The 17602-nt window shown below is 40.1% G+C and overlaps 1 protein-coding gene across 3 annotated transcripts in view; it reads left to right on the top strand.

Annotated features, from left to right (window-relative positions):
* Rab3gap1 (RAB3 GTPase activating protein catalytic subunit 1) overlaps nucleotides 1–17602 on the top strand; it is an 83932-nt gene that overhangs the window by 2189 nt on the left and 64141 nt on the right. For 2 of the 3 annotated variants that reach the window (XM_090342894.1, XM_090342893.1), the window contains exons 3-4: nucleotides 3034–3109; nucleotides 14060–14192. In XM_090342894.1, coding sequence (XP_090199020.1) covers nucleotides 3034–3109; nucleotides 14060–14192 — 209 coding nt within the window. Of the gene's footprint in view, nucleotides 1–3033; nucleotides 3110–14059; nucleotides 14193–17602 lie in introns of those variants that run through there. The other variant, XM_090342895.1, reaches the window with a different exon arrangement.

The raw sequence follows: 17602 nt of genomic DNA, 5'->3' as shown, positions 1-17602 counted from the left end.
TCATTTACAATTTGATATTAGAACTAGGAAAGATGAACCTGTACAAAAGCTACTAACAAAAACTAATGTAGAATAAGGAATAAACTAATCTAGGATAAGGAATTACTTAATCCTTCAGCCAAGATCTGGAAAGCTCTTAAAAAAGTAAGTTTTCCAGATGAATCTCAATACTTGTAGGATAAAGTCTAAGTGTTCTTTTAGGCAGTTTATGCAACAAGTATTTCAATATTATAAGTATGAATTTATACTATATGTATACATGTGTATTTTATATATATATATATATTTTTTTTTGGCCTGTCCTTGGGCTTGAACTTGGGGCCTAAGCACTGACTGCCTTTGGGGTTTCTCAAGGCTGGAGCTCTACCACTTGAGCCACAGCACCACTTCTGGCTTTTTCTATGTATGTGGTACCAAGGCCAAACTGCGGACACTACAATAAATATTTTAAGATGTTTTTGCTCCATAATCTATATTTTAATTTATATTTTAAATTATATTATTAAAGTAAAAACATACCTCTAGGATATAATTGCTATAACTTTTTTTCATTTAACACGTAAACAGCTCCTTGTTTCCTAAAATGTTTCCAAACCATATATATGTGTGTGTATCATTATTTTTTCTTTGTCTTTTTTTCTTTTTGCCAGTCTATGTATGTGGTAACTGAGGAATCAAACCCCGGTCTTTGTGCATGCTGGGCAAGCACTCTACCACTAGGCCAAACTCCCACCCCCACCCTTTTTTCAGTACTGGAGCTAGTGAGGTTCTCAACCACTTGAGCTACACTCCCTGCCATTTTTCTGCTTAGTTTTCAAATTGGGTCTCATGTTTTTTGCCTTTAGGTGGTGATCTTTCTACTTACATTTCCTTAATAGTTGGATGACAAATGCACATCACACCTAGATTTTGTTAAGATGAGTTCTTGTTAACTTTTCATGGGACTGGATCTTCCTGCTCTCCACCTTCCAAGTAGCTGGTACTTCAGCTATCAACCACTGGCCCAAAACATCATTTTCATTGGTTCCTTTTTTTTTTTTTTTTTTTGCAAGTAGTGGGCCTTGAACTCTCAGGGCCTGCGCAAGGCTAGAGCTTTACCACTTGAGCCACAGCACCACTTCCAGCTTTTTTCTATGTATGTGGTACGGAGGAATCAAACCTGGGTCTTCATGCATGCTAGACAAGTACTCTACCACTAGGCCAAACTCCCAGCCCCTCACTGGTTGCTTTTTATAGTAGTACATGGAGGATGTACTACTATAAAACTCCCAGCCCCTCTTTCTTTGTCTTTTTTCTTTGTCTCTTCCTTTTTCTTTTTCTTTCTTTCTGTGTGTATCAGTACTGGGATGGAACTCAGAGCCTTGTACTTTCTTTTAATTTACGTTTGAGCTAGACCTCCAGTCCAGCATTTTTGCTGGTTAATTGAAGACAGAATCTCACTAACTTTTTTGTCTGGACTGGCTTTGAAATGAGATCCCTCAGATCTCAGCCTCTTCCCCCCGCCCCATAACCCCCCAGACCTGGAGCTTGAACTGGAGGCCTGGGCACTGTCATTGGACACATTTTGTTCAAGGCTAGAGCTCTGCTACTTGAGCCATAGTGCCCACTTCCAAAGTGCTGGAATTGAACCCAGCACTTTGTGCATGCTAGGGAAGCACTCTGCCACTAGGCTACGGATCTCAGCCTCTTGAGTAGCTAAGACTAGATGTGAGACACTTACATCAGCTTGTTTGTTTTTGGTGTGTTCTGGTCCTGGGACTTGAACTCAGGGTCTGTGTACTGTCTCTGAGCTTTTTTGCCCAAGGCTAGTGTTCTACAGCTTGAGCCACAGCTCCATTTCCAGCTTCTTTGATGATTAATTTGAGATAACTACTCTCAAGACTTTCTTGCTGTATTTCAACCCTGTCAGTCTTCTGGGGATTATAGGCATGAGCCAACCCACACCTGGCTAAAATAGTACATAGTTTTTAGATGTCTGCTGCTACTTAAAGTTAGTTGGATTCTCTTATCAGCTCTCTTAAAACTTGTTTTATTTAATAAACCAAGTTCCCAAACATTTTTGTTCTTTGGGAGAAAGGAAAGTCAGATAATTCTTAAATATATTTAAAGAGATAGTTGAATTAAATAGGTATGCTAATTCTCATGTAGGGGAGAGATTTATCATTTGCATAATTATCTTATTAGTGTTTTCTTTTTCTTTCTTTTTTTTTTTTGCCAGTCCTGGAGCTTGAACTCGGTGCTTGAGCACTGTTCTTGGGCTTTCTCAAGGCTAGAGCTCTACCACTTGAGCCACAGCTCCACTTCCAGCTTTTTTCTGTGTATGTGGTAGCGAGGAATCAAACCTGGGTCTTCATGCATGCTAGGCAAGCACTCTACTACTAGGCCAAACTCCCGGCCCCACTTACTAGTGTTTTCATCTGTCAATTTTCTCTTCTGTTGAAGGTTTATCATATTATTTTAATAAGAGATCCATAATTAATAAGTAGAATGACTTTACTGGGAAATGATAGATTTAAATGAATTAAACCTTAAGAATTCGTGAGCTATATGGGATTATTTCTACTTCTATTCAATTTATTCTGGTGAGGAATAACATTAACTTATTGAGTTTAATCAGAATGCTAAAAACTAGGAATGAGTAAGGAAACTAGTGATATTGTCCCAAAAGAAATGTACTCTCTACCTGACTTACTTAACTTTAACCCCTCATTCATCACCTTTCTAATAATAACAAACTAAGCTGGACACGGTGGCTCAGGCCTGTCACCTACAGGCTGAGATCTGAGGATCACGGTTTAGAGCCAGCCTGGGCACTAAAGTCCCTGAAACATTTATCTCCAATTAACCACCAGAAAACCAGAAGTGTGCAGTAGCCTTGGTCTGGAGAGCTCAGGGGCAGAGCCCGGGCCCAGAGTAAGTACCACAACCACCAAAAAAAAAGCTCTTTTTTAAAGTAATTGTAGTAATTGTATCATGATAGCAATTGTATAATGTAGTTACATATATAGAAAATGTTTTCCTCTCCTTTCCTAGGTTTATTTCTAAAGTTGAAGAAGTCCTAAATGACTGGAAACTGATTGGAAACTCTGTGGGAAGGCCACTTGAAAAGGTTAGATTTATTTGCTGATGTCTCTAAATTTATTTTGAAACTTAAATGTTTAATCCTTTTTCTGCACTTGACATGTTTGATTAAATGTTTACAAGTTATGTATACAGGCCCTGAGTTCAAGCTCTAGGACTAGCACACACATAAAAAAAAGTTACATATAGTATATAAACATCAAATAGCATCTGAAATAATTTGGATTTGAATTTATAGCAAATAAGATATGAAAAACTTTTGGAAAATATTAAAATAACATGTTATTTTTGTGCTAATTTTTTCCTTTTATTTTTACTTTCACCTTATTTCTTAGATGTTAAGATACCTTTTTTCAAAGTTTTGCATCAGGAAAATTGGGCTTTCAATTCCTTGGGTAGAATATTTTGTTAAATGAGGGAAAAATTTTGGTGTTAAATCACAACTTGTAATTTATAGATTTCATATTTTATAACACTACAAGTAACACTCTTTTTTAGCATATGAATGTTTTGAGGATTTTATTTAAGAATGAAAAAGCTATGTACATATTTCCATGTAGGATAAAGCTAAGCAAAATGAACTCCAGTATATGGAAACAAGAGGTTTATCTTTGTGATTGTTGTTCTTAATGTACGATGTGAAGCTATTTCTTTTTTCTTCTTTTCCCCTTAAGGTTTATCTCATGTTGTTATTGTATCTGACTTTGGAACCTGGCATATTTTATATACATTTATTTATTTGAAAATGGGAAGATAAGGGAAAACCAAGATAAGTGGGTGGGGGTGGAGGGAGGGAAAATGGGAGGGAAATTTGGGAAGGGGTATCAGTGTTCAAAAAGTATGGGACTGGAAGTTTGGCCTAGTGTTAGAGTGCTTGCCTGATATGCATGAAGACCCAGGTCCAGATCAAGGCCCAAAACTGGCAAGGAAAAGAAAAAATAAAACAAAAGTAATGTATCCACTACCTGATTAATGTAGTCAGCCTTCAAAATTGAAGTGAAACTCAAAATGTAATTCAAGGTTTTTTTAATTTTATTTATTTTTTTGCCAGCCCTGGGGCTTGAACTCAGGGCCTGGGTATCCTGGGTATTTCTCCAGGCTTGTGCTGTACCACTTGAGTCATACCACCACTTCCAGCTTTTTCTGTGTTTGTGATAGCGAGGAATCAAACTTGGGTCTTTGTGTATGCTAGGCAAGCACTCTACCACTAGACCATGCTTCCAGCCCTAGATATGACTCTTTTGCTACTTTTTTTGTGGGGGGAGGGAGTGAGTCATGGGGCTTCGTCTCTGGGCCTGAGTAGCTAGGATTACAGGCATGAGCCACCACACCTGGCCTATGGTGACTTTTTGTTTTGTTTTGTTTTTTTGGCCAGTCCTGGGCTTAAGTTCAGGGCCTGAGCACTGTCCTTGGATTTTTCTCAAGGCTAGAGCTCTACCACTTGAGCCTTAGCACCACTTCCGGCTTTTTCTAAGTATGTGGTACCAAAGAATCAAACCTGGGTCTTCGTGCATGCTAGGCAAGCACTCTACCACTAGGCCAAACTCCTGGCCCCCTATGGTGACATTTTTAAAACCATTTCCCACTTTCAGGTTGTTGGGTCCTCTTCCCTTTGTTCCAGGGTCATTGTTTTTTCTTTCTGTTTTTGGGGTGCTGGAAATTGAACCAAGGGAATCCAGTATGCTAGGAAAGCGCTGAGTTTGGCATGGCCATTTTATCAGTGCCCTTTAGCTGTTGGTATTCTGTTTTTCCAGGAAAAGTATATGCAAATTAGTGATGTGAAGATGTTCAGTTAATCCAGATCACATCCCTCAACTCATTTGTTTCTGAAAATTGTATTATTTAGCATCCTAGTGCTTCACATTTGTGATACTAGATATTCATGAAGTGGAATTTGGTTAAATCACAGTTCAAGGCCCAGTGGGGCTGAGGAAAGGAAATAAAGGGAAGTTCTTGAGACCTTGTCTAAACAGAACAAAACTGTATATGGTGGTACTCACCTGTTGTTTCATCTAAGGGAAGATTTCTGTCCAGGGCTGGCCTGGGTAAAATGCAAGACTAACCAGAGCAAAAAAAGCTGGTGAATGGGGCTGGGAGTTTGGCCTAGTGGTTAAAGTGCTTGCCTAGCATGCATGAAGACCTGGGTTCAATTCCTTGGTACCACATACATAGAAAAAAGCCGGAAGTGCTGAGGCTCAAGTGGTAGAGCTCTAGCCTTGAGAAAGTCCAAGGACAGTGCTCAGGCCCTGAGCTCAAGCCCAGGACTGGCAAAAAAAAAAAAAAAAAAGCTGGTGACTATGACAATGTATCTGCCTACTGTGATTCCCTGAGTTAAACCCCAGTATTACCCAAAACAAAATTGTATTAGAAGCTGTATTTATTAGGCTGGGAATTTGGCTTATTGGTAGAGTGCTTACCTAACATGGATGAAGCCCTGAGTTCAATTTCTCATTACCACATAAACAGAAAAAGCCAGAAATGGCACTGTGGCTCAAGTGGTAGAGTGCTATCTTTGAGTAAAAGAAGCTCAGGGATAGTGCCCAGGCCCTGAGTTCAAGCCCCAAGACTGGCGGGGGAAGAAAAAGGAGCTGGATTTATTATATTATAAAAAATATAGTTGATCCAGGTTAAATGATTCATAACTCGTAGCTAGAAAGGCTTTAAGTATCATGTAAATGGAGTTCTCAGTCCACAGACTTTTGTCTCATTACACAGTATGCATGGTTAATTTTGCAGGGTGGGGGGAATACTTGGGATTTCTCAATGCTGGAGCTCTTCCACTTGAGCCACAGCACCATTTCCAGCTTTTTCTATGTGTGTGGTACCAAGGAATCGATCCTGGGTCTTCATGCATGCTAAGCAAGCACTCTACTACTAGGCCAAACTCCCAGCCTCATGGTTAATTTTGAATGAGAACATGTATAATTTTCTTGAGAAGGTGGTCTAGCATTCATTATATCCTTGAAAGGAGCCTCTGAAGGTTATTTTTGAGTTAATACAGTTTTTGGAAGAATACATATTCTGGCTTGATAGAAATTGTAGATGGATGTAGAAGCTAGGGCTTGCTAACACATGTTGGCCTGGGATTTTTGAGATGATCTCACTGGTTAGCTGAGGTTGAAATTGAAGTCTCTGTTTTCTTGCTTCAGCCTCTCCAGTGCTAAGATTTAAGATGTGTACTACCATGCCAGGCTTTGAACCTTATTTCTCAGGTCTCAGCCTCTTCAATAGCTAGGATTCTTGTCATGAGCCACTAGTACTAATTTAAAAAAAAAAAAACACTCTTGGGCTGGGCTGAGTGATAGAGTGCTTGCCTAGCATGCATGAAGTTCGATTCTTTGGTATCATGTTGTTGCTCCTCTCTGGGGCAGCAACACAGGAACGGGGAGGGACACACAGGGCCAGCCTGTAGTCCCCCGGGAGCCGAGTGAGATGGTAAGTGTCGAAGACCCAGCCCTCCCCCAATCACCGGGGAAGAAAAAACCACGCTGAGTCAGAAGCAGTGTTAACCATGGAAGCGCATCAGATCTCTCTGCTGATCTCTGCTGATCTCTGATGCTCTCCTTTATTGCGTCAGACAATTAGTTACATACTGTTAGGGTAGGAGAAGGTGGGCACCGGGAAGCTAGCCAATAGGAAGAGGGCCCCTGTGCTACCACTAAGGGTCTGGGTGGGGCTTTCAGGTAGTGGGCAGGACAGGTGCAGGAAAGCGCGCGAGACTTGAGCTGCTGCGAGACCCGCGAAACTGCGGGGGGTTCAATCGAGTCACGTACACAGCCTTAAGAGAGGTATGCAAAAGACCAAATGCCTGGACAAAGCCCTTTAATTGCAGCTGAGCCAGAATCAGGCCTCAGAGATGGAGGCTAGGCCCCAACAATTCCCCCTTTTTTTGTTTATTAGAACGGGGGGACAAGCGCGCAAAACCCCTGTCTTAGGTCGTCCCCTTCAGGGGATCTTACCCGTCATTGAGTGCTCTGCGGCCTTCTGTCCCACAGTATAGATCACCCCCGGGCCTGTCTTAGGTTGTCCCCGCTCCAGAGATCTTACCCGTCATTGGCTCTCGGGGAGACATCTAAGGGGAGTCAAGGGATCCTTCCTCGTCATTGGGCTCTCCTTGGTCATAGGAGTTATTGGCATTGGTAGCAAGCCTCTGGTAATGCACCTGTACGTTCATCAATTGAGTGGATTCGTTCATCAACTGAATGGATTCTATCCTGCTTTGAATGAATTGTAACCTTATTGATAACACAGGGCCCAAAAGTTAAGAGTAAGAACAAGAGGAGTATAGGACCAAGAAATGGAAGGACATAGGGTAGCCATCTGTGCAGTCCGGTCCAGAGGATGTTGATGATGGGTATCTTGACTCCAAGAAGAAACAGGATCAGCACTGTAAGGTCCATCATTTATTCTGAAAAAGAAGAGAGAGAGAGATATCCTCAGGAGGCAGAGAGCCTTCTGGGTCTTCCTATAATGATATCATCCATATATACATAGAAAAGTGAGCCTGTCTCCTCGTTAAGAGGGGATAAGACTCTAGACATATAGTCCTGACATATAGGAGGACTATTGGCCATACCTTGAGGTAGAACTGTCCATTCAAAACGCAAATCAGGCCCCTTATAATTTAATGAAGGAAGGGAGAAGGCAAACTTCTCAGTATCTTCCGGGTGGAGAGGAATAGAGAAAAAACAATCTTTGATGTCTATGACTATGAGATATTGGTGATTAGGAATGGCAGGTATCCAGGGCATCCCCCTTTGGGGGGTCCCAAAAAGTTCCATGCTCTCATTTATTTTTCTCAAATCTTGGAGTAGTCTCCACTTGCCATTAGGCTTTTTAATCACACATACTGGGGAGTTCCAAGGGCTCAAAGACTTGCTTTTTATGCTTTTCTCAACAAAAGTAGACACGTCCTCTCCTGGTCTTTGGTTAATTTCTGCTATAGGAGACTCAGAGGGACCCTCCTTCAGTTTTCTCCAGGCCGCTAGGCCCAAAGCTCTAATCTGATCCTGATAGGGAGGGGGGATGGTTGCCTGCTGGACCCCCATTGAGTACTGATCGGAGGTCCCTGTAAGCATCCCCAAAGTAATGGGGATTACAGGTTGCGAGTGTTGGTTCCTCTCTGCCTGTTGGCGGCATTCTTCTTTATACAGGGCACACCAGTTAATGAAAAGCGGGCCTGGAAGAACTGCTTTGGCTAGAGCCATCCAATCGGCTGCAGTACATGGTTGGTGAGCAAGGCCTTGGAGGATGGCTTCTGTCCAAGGAGCATTAGGGCCAACTTCTAAGACAGCCTTTTTGAGTTCCTTAAGGTCGTCAGGCTCCCAGGGATACCCGGTTGCAGGGCGGTTACCACCCGGGTCAATATTAACCAGGAATAGCTGGCAGGACTCCGGGCCAGGTTCAAATGGTGCCTCACTAGTGATACTGTCTGTTGGGGTCACGCTCTCCGGCCTTTCTGACACACTTCCATTCAAAGGCTGCAATATCTTGTAGACCTCAGAAGCACCATGCAGAAGCCTATCTGGTGAATGGAGCCCTGGCAGGCCCAGACCCTCCTGTGAGACTACTGAGGGCTCATGGCCTGGGTTTGATGGGGGAGGGGTAAAGGGTGGCTCCTTCTCATCTCCCTGAGGGGAACTTGGCCTTTCAGTAGGCAATGAGAGATTAGCATCTCCGCAGGGAGTAAGGGAGGCATCTGGCCTCTCTTTGTTAACTGTGTCCCCAGGGGACTCAGCTCTCAGGTTGGAAAGTTGAGGAGAAAAACTAGAAACGCCTCGTGGAGGAATCTCCCGTTGATTAATCTGGGCTTTTCTGATTAGATGCTCAATTTTGTCCCAAGTATTCCAGTCTACCAAGTTGCTAGTTGGCAGCCACAGGGCGATTTAAACTAAAGTATCCCAAACTTTACATGTCTGTGCAACTAAAATCTCTAACCCTCGACTTTTAAGGAAGAGCTTAAGAGAGTCGAGGGAAGGGTCATTCTTAGAAAGGTTCTTTCCCATATTTGATGGGAGTACACTTACCCGCAGTCCGATTAGCTCATCGGCGGTGAGTTTCTCGAGCACGTGGAGCCCTCACACGGGGCGGCAGTGTCCTCACACGGGGCAGCAGTTTCCTCACACGGGGCACCAGCTGTAAGTGACACTGTAGCTTAAGTGGTAGAGTGCTGGTCTTGAGCAAAATAATGCTCAGGGACAATGCCCAGACCCTGAGTTCAAGACCCAGGACTAGGGGGAAAAAAATCCTTGTCCTTCTTAGGAGTCCATTTTCAGATACATATGTTTTGAGTTTTTCCATTAATACATAGTTTCTCTAATCAGTTTAGCTATCTTTTGATAAACATAAGTTTTAATTTGATAAGACTTTATTTTTTATTGTAAGCATGGCCTAGTGGTAGAGTGCTTGACTAGCATGCACGAAGCTCTGGGTTCAATTCCTCAGTACCACATACACAGAAAAAGCCAGAAGTAGCACTGTGGCTCAAGTTGCAGAGCACTAGCCTTGAGCAAAAACTGTCTAGGGACAGTGACCAGGCCCTGAGTTCAGCCCTAGAACTGCCCCCCACAAAGGCTTTATTTTCTCAGTTTTAGATTTTATTGTTAATTTTGTGTATGTGTGTGTGCTTTTAAATATTTGCTACCTTAATGGTTCTCAAGATCCCATGATACTCTATTTTCTTCCTTGTGAACGAACAATTATGGCAGACCATCTGATTAGAAGACCATCCTTTCTTTCCTTCACTAGATTTTAGATATTCGTAATAATCTCAAAAATAAGTATGTATGTATTTCTGGACTTTGTGTTTTATTTCATTGATCTGCCTTTTTTTTTTTTTTTTTTTTTTTTTGCCAGTCCTGGGCTTGAGCTCAGGGCCTGAGCACTGTCCTTGGACTTTCTCAAGGCTAGAGCTCTACCACTTGAGCCTCAGCACCACTTCCGGCTTTTTTCTATGTATGCAGTACCGAGGAATCGAACCTGGGTCTTCATGCATGCTAGGCAAGCACTTTAACCACTAGGCCAAACTCCTGGCCCCTGATCTGCCTTTTTACAATAGTGTACTGTCATAATTTCCGAAGCAAAGTAAGTCTTAAAAACCCCACAATGTATTTACTTGTTGAAATAAATTTAGCTCTTAGTCCTTTTGAGTGTTATACTAGTTTTAGACTTAGCATCTTGATTTTTGCAAAAATGCCTTCTGAAATTTTGATTGAGATTATGTTGAATTATAGATTACCTTGTGGAAAATTGACATGTTAACAGTATTGTGTCTTTCACTGCAAGTACATGATTTACCTGTAGTAGATCTTTAACATTCCTCAGTAGTATTCGAAGTATTTTTTTAGGTCGAGTGCTCATTTATAATTTATTAATTTCCCTTCTACATGTTTGATTTTTTTTTTTGGTTAGAGTGCTACGTTTAAATTTTTTTTCATTTTATATGACTACTGCTACTGTATATAAATACCCATTTTTTCTATGTTGATTTTGAATTCTATAACTAAAGAATTCAGTTTGTTTTAGTTGTTTATTTGTTGATTCTTTGGATATTTTATGTAATACTTGAATACTCAAATGAATGCAAATGTTCCGCCCCGTTCCTTAGCTTTTTTATTTAAGGGTAGCACTCTACTACTTGAACCACAGCTCTAATTAAGGCTTTTTGCTGGTTAATTGGAGATAAGAGTCTCACAGACCTTTCCTGTTAGGACTGGCTTCAAACTGCCACTCTCAGATCTCAGCCTTATGAATGTTAGGATTACAGGCTTGAACCATTGGCGCCAATCTTATGTGTTCATTTTTATTATGTGCTTAGGGTCTTTACATCTTGGTGAATTACCAGATTAATTTTGATAGAATTGTCATATCCAGATATACCTAAATATACACATATTAGAAGTTGCTGTCAAATGATACCACTAAAAAGGGGATATTTGGGGCTAGGAGTTTGGCCTAATGGTAGAGTGCTTGCCTAGCATGCATGAAGACCCAGGTTTGATTGCTCGGAACCACGTACATAGAAAAAAGCTGAAAGTGGTGCTGTGGCTCAAGTGGTAGAGCTCCAGCCTTGAGAAAGCCCAAGGACAATGCCTAGGCCCTGAGTTCAAGGCCAGGACTGACACAAAAAAGGGGGGGGGAATATTTGAATAGAATGCTCTTTTTCAGTTGAGCTAAATAATTTTCTTTTTGGTCTGTTGTAGGACTTGAACTCTGGGCCTGGGTGCTGTCCCTGAGCTCTTCAGCTCAAAGCTACCACCTTACCCCTTGAGCCACAGGGCCACTTCCACAATCTTGAAAATTCTGTTTTGGAGACAAAAAGATCAGTGCACTCTTAATTGAACATAATCAAATTCTCTTTTATATAGTTATTGGTAAATTTGGCTGCATTAGAATCTTGGATTAGATTCAGCCTTATTACCAATTTGAAACATGGGATTGACTCAGTGTTTTCTGGACTTACATTATGGTTTTAATCCTTAACTGCTATACATTGATCTTTCTGACTAGCAAATGAAGCTGTTTTGTATACAGTTACATTACTTATTGCAACTTGAGACTTTTGGTGCAGGCTTTGTATGTTATAATTCAACATAAGTTAATTCATCAAAGAAAGGTATATATGCAAAAAGCATTATTTGGGGGGCTAGGAACATGGCTTAACTGGTAGAACACACGACTAGCAAATATAAGACTCTGAGTTCAAACAGAGTATTGCCAAAAAAACTAGATACCTCTCCCCAGGTTTTTTGTTGTTGTTGTTGAGGCTGGAACTCTGCTCCTGGATGCTGTCCCTGAGCTCTTCAGCTCAAGGCTACCGACCTACCCCTTGAGCCACAGCCCTACTTCCAGTGGTAAATGGGAGATAAGTGTCTCATAGTCTTTAGTGCCCGGGCTGGCTTTGAACTTCAGTCCTCAGATCTCAGCCTCCTGAGTAGTTAGGATTACAGGCATGACCAACCACGCCTGGCTTCTCCCCCTTTTTTTAATGTACATCATATATAGTAATAATTCTAACAAAAGATTAATGTTTGCTTTATTTGTATAGTTAATCCTTAGGATACTTAAAATATATTTTCATTTAGAATTATAAATATTAAGACAAATGCAACTATTAAAACTTTGTTTAAAGCTCAGTAATTCACAGAATGGTTGCTTCTGTATTTTACAACTAGTTTATGACTGACTGTCCTTGGCAGGTAGTTTATTGATATTTCCTCATTCACAGTTGTGATGCATTGTAAATGACTGTTCACTTCTCTATTGGGGAGAACAGCTATGGGAGATTAGAGGCTTGTGTAAAAGATCCTTTTTTTTTCCTATAATGGTCATATTATATACGTAACAGTTTCTGTGGAACTTTTAATTAAAATATTTCCATTCTAGAAGTTTCTTTCCCAATGACAAGATTTAAATGCCAATGCTTAAAGCTTGAAGCAGTCTGTTAAGCAAATAAGTGCAACAAAAATAGATTCTTGAACTGGGCGCTGGTAGTGCATGCCCGTAATCTTAGCTATTCAGAAGTCTGAGATCTGAGGATCCCAGTTCAAAAGCCAGACCAGGCATGAAAGTCCGTGAGACTCTCATCTCCAGTTAACCACCAGAAAACCCAGAAGTGGTGCAGTGGCTCAAAGTGGTAGAGCTGCAGAGCACAGGGACAGCATCCAAGCCCAGAGTTCAAGCTCCACAAGCAACCCTTCCTCCTTTCCCCCACCAAAAAGAAGCAATCTGAAGATGACAGATGTGAGCCATCAGCACCTGGCTCTCAGACTGCTTCTTTATGAAGCAATTTCTTGTGTTGAATAATACTTTATATTAAAATAGAGATATTGTCAGGTTTTAAAGTTGTTACTGTAAAAATTTATTTTGATGTTATCTGTATCATTTATAATTTTTTTTTTTTGCTAGTGTTGGGGCTTGAACTCAGGGACTGAGCACTGTCCTTGGGCTTTCTCAAGACTAGTATTCTACCACTTGAGCCATAACACCACTTCTGGCTTTTTCTATGTATGTGGTACCAGCGAATTGAACCGAGGGCTTCATGCATGGTAGGCAAGCACTCTATCTCTAGGCCACACTCCCAGTCCATCATTTATAAATTTTAATCAAGCAGAGCACTGGTGGCTCACATCTATAATCCTAGCTCCTCAGGCTAAGATCTGAGGATCACTTTCCAAAGCTAGCCTAATCAGTAAAGCCTGTGAGACTCTTACCTCCAGTTAACCACCAAAAAGTCAGAAGTGGAGCTCAAGTGGTACAGTTCCATCCTTGAGCAAAAAGAGCTCAGGATTGCACCCAGCCCCCGAGATTAGGCCCTAGGACCAGCACATGTACACACACACATACACACACACACTCAAATTAGTAATTTTCAACTAAAAATAGATTGGGGCATTGGTTGCTTATTTTTGTAATCTGTTTAGGAGGCTGAGATGAATCAATTTGAAGCCATGCTCACACAGAAAAGGATTTTTTGTTTGTTTTTTAAGAGACCCTGTCTCTAATTTTTCAGCAGAATGCTGGACTGAAGGTATGGCTCAAGTGGTAGAGAGCAAGTCTAGTGTGAATACAAGACACTGACTTGAAAGCTAAGTATCGGCACAAAATAAAATAAAAAGTAACTAATAGAAGAATCCTTTTTTTTTTGGTAGAAAAGGGATTTTATTTTGCATGTGAAGAGGCATGGGATTTACTCTGTATCCATGATTTTGTACAATAGTCTCATAAGAAAATTACTTGAAAATTAGAATAGTTAATATTCTGGGTTTGAAAATAGAATAGTTAATTCATTTTCAAGAATCACTGTGAAGCCATGTTGTTTGTTTTTGGGTTTTTTTTTTTTTACTTCACTATGTGGGAGATAGCTATAGATGAAATATTAATTAATAGGCAGAAAAAGGGAAAAGCTATTGTAACTAATAAACACTCAAATGTTTTAAGGTAGATGCTCTCTTTTTTTCCCCCATTATATTAAATACAGGGTATATTTACTTCTGGCACTTGGGAAGAGAAATCAGATGAAATTTCCTTTGCTGACTTCAAGTTCTCAGTCACTCATCATTACCTTGTACAAGAGTCCACTGATAAAGAAGGGAAAGATGAAGTATTAGAAGGTAAGGTTTGAGCTGAAAAATCTTGACTGTTAAATTGAATCACTCCAAAACTAATCCTCAAAGAAACAACCATCCCATTAAAAGATGGGCCAAGGCAAAAAGAGAGTCTTCTCTAAAGAAGAAATAAGAATGGCCTATAGACAAATGAAGAATTGCTCCACATCTCTGGCCATAAAAGATATGCAAATCAAAACACTCCAGTTAGAATGGCCATGATCAAGACATCTAATAACAACATATGGCAGAGGGGATGTGGCCAGGAGGGCCACTGTTGGTGGGAGTGCAAACTCGTTTAACCACTATGGAAAGCAGTGTGGCAGTTCCTCAAAAGATTAAACATAGAACTCCCCTATGACCCAGCAATTCCACTACTTGGCATTTACCCAACCATCCAGAAACAAGGACATACTAAATCCACTAGCACAACGATATTCATTACAGCACTATTTACCATAGCAAAGATATGGAACCAGCCTAGATGCCCCTCAGTTGATGAGTGGATCAAGAAGATGTGGGATTTATACACAATGGAATTCTATGCTGCTGTCAGAAAGAACAACATCGCCCCATTTGTAAAGAAATGGAAACACTTAGAAAAAAAGTCATATTAAGTGAAGTAAGTCAGACTCAAAGGAACTTAGGCTCAATGGTTTCCCTCATTTGTCATTATCATTAGAAACTTTGCGCTCTCCTAGCAGAGATTTACAATAGAACAAAACCTAGATACATAAAGCCATATAGAATGATGCTAAATGAAAGGACCTCCAGGATATAGAACCAAAAGCCATATAATGAGTGATTGTTGTCATTAATGTACTATGTTATCTCTCATCTCTTTTGCTGTCCCTTGGTTATCTCATATTGTTACGGTATTTCACCTGGTTATCTGATATATTGTATATATTCGTATTTGGTTATTTGAAGTCGGATAGGGAAAGGGGGAAAACAAGATGAGGGGTAGGGGTGGGGGGAGGGAAATGGGGACCAAGACATGAGAAAGGGTTTCAGTGTATGTGTATGGAGCTTGTGGCCCTTACCCTGGAGCCACAGCCCCATTTTCTGTTTTCTGGTGATTAATTGGAGTTTCACGTTCTTTAGTGCCTGAGCTGGCTTTGAAAGACGATCCTCAGATCTCAGCCTCCTGAGTAGCTAGGATTACAGGCATGAGCCACCATGTACAGCTAAGAGTGGTTATACTTTAAATGTTTAATTTAGCTCATAATTCAGTAGTATCCTAATGAAATATTTTATAATGTACAAAGTTGTATTACCACATCTAAAGTAAGGTATGAAACAGTACTTGCAATGAAGTTCAAGGAGAATTACACTTCTATTCATTTTATATTTAGTCTAGTCAACACATATTTAATACCCAATGTATGTTAGGTATTCTGCTAAGCTTTGTTGACCCAAATTTAAATAAAATTTGCATTCCAGTATGAAAGGCAAAGTCTTAAAGTAATAATTTACAGGAGGTAGAAAGTAATATATGATGTCCCAAGGACAGATACAGTTATGGAGTTCAGAGGATAACTTTTAATCAAGAGTTATAGAAGTTTTAAGGAAATTTTGTCTGTTGATTATACCTTATGTATTTCAGATTTACTCAAAATTTTGTACTTAAGACAAAGTAGATTAACATTTTGATTTTTTTTTTCTTTCTCACATGTCAGTAGCTCATTCCTGTAATCCTACTTACTTGGGAGCCTTAGGCTGAGATGGGGAAGGATTGAGATTTGAAGCCATTCCAGGAATACACATTGGACATCATCTCTAGTCTAGCTGGGCATAGTGATGCATCACCTGTCATTCCAGCTACATGGGCAGCTATGATCAGAAGGATGGTAGTTCAAGGCTGGCCTGATTAGAAAAACTGTGAGACTATCTCAATGGAAGAAACTAGTATAAAATGGGAAGATCAGGGTGAACAGGCTGAACAAAGGGCAAGACTTTATTTTGAAAATAAGCATCGTAGGCTGGCATTAGTGATTCACATGTGTAATCCTCATTATTCAAGAGGGTGAGATCGGAAAATCAAAATTCAAAGGTAGCTGAGACAGGATAGTCCATGTGACGCTTCTCCAATTAACCACTAAAAATGAACCCAAAAGTAGAACTGTAGTTGGACAGGTAGTGTGGTAAGCCTTTGAAAAACAGCTCAAGGAGAGTGCCTTGTTCCTGAGTTCAATCCCTAGGACCAGAATTTAAATAGAAAAGCATGTAAAAAAGGGTTATATCTTTGGCTCAGTGTAGAGTGCCTACATAGCAAGTATGATGAGGCCCTGAATTCAAAGCTGAAGTAATGCCCCCTCCAAAAAATAAATAATAATAATGATTTCTCTACTTGCTAGTTACTTGGTCTTTCTAAAATCAAGTTAACTCATTTGTAAAATGAAGAGGTACTGTGCAGAGGATTAATGTGAAGAGAGATTAATACTAATGGTGTGACTTTGACCAAAGTACATTATGTACATATTGTGAATATCACAGCGAAGACTCTTTTTGTAGTTACACAAAATAATATGAATTTCACAGCTCTCAGTCCAATATAATATTCCATCTTTGTCTGGAAGAATATGTTCCAAGATCCTGTTCCCATCAGCTCCCATCCTCTGCCTAGTAGATACTTAACACTAGATAGTATCTGCGTGCACGTGTGTGTGTGTGTGTGTGTATTCATTCCATTAAGCTTAATTTACAAACTAGTTGGGGTAAGAAATTTGACAAAAGTAGCTAATAAATTAGAATAAATGTCACAATATACTATAGTAACATTACTTAAAACTACTTTTGCTGATCTTGGCAGTTGTGGGGAATCACTTGAGAGGATGAGGAATGGGAATTTCAAGTTCCCATTCAGTTTGGGGTACATAGCAGGACCATAGATAGATAGATAGATAGATAGATAGATAGATAGATAGACATAAAACAAATATAAGAAATACCTTACGAGGCCAGGAGTTTGACATAGTGGTTAAAGTGCTTGCCTAGCATGCATGAAGACCCGGGTTCGATTCCTTGGTACCACATACATAGAAAAAAGCCGGAAGTGCTGAGGCTCAAGTGGTAGAGCTCTAGCCTTGAGAAAGTCCAAGGACAGTGCTCAGGCCCTGAGCTCAAGCCCAGGACTGGCCAAAAAAAAAAAGAAATACCTTACGAATTGTGTGTTTCTGGAATTTAACATGTAATGTTTTTGGACTACCTAAGATAGTAATGCATACAAAACAAAACTATATTTAGAGACAGCAGATGATTATTTATCAACATAGACCTGAAATTGCTATAGCTTTGTTTGTATATGGATACTATTACATATTTCTCATAAAAGTTATTTTATGTTTGCATCTGAGTATACCAAGACTAATATTGAATAAGTAAAGTAGCTCTATAGCAAAATACATTTTGCTAGA

This window comes from Megascapheus bottae, chromosome 12 (genome assembly GCF_031878675.1).
Source record: "Megascapheus bottae isolate mThoBot1 chromosome 12, mThoBot2.hap1, whole genome shotgun sequence".
In the NCBI taxonomy this organism is placed as follows: domain Eukaryota; kingdom Metazoa; phylum Chordata; class Mammalia; order Rodentia; family Geomyidae; genus Megascapheus; species Megascapheus bottae.
Note: the sequence above shows the minus strand (reverse complement) of the source record. Positions and strands in the feature narration are given on the sequence as shown.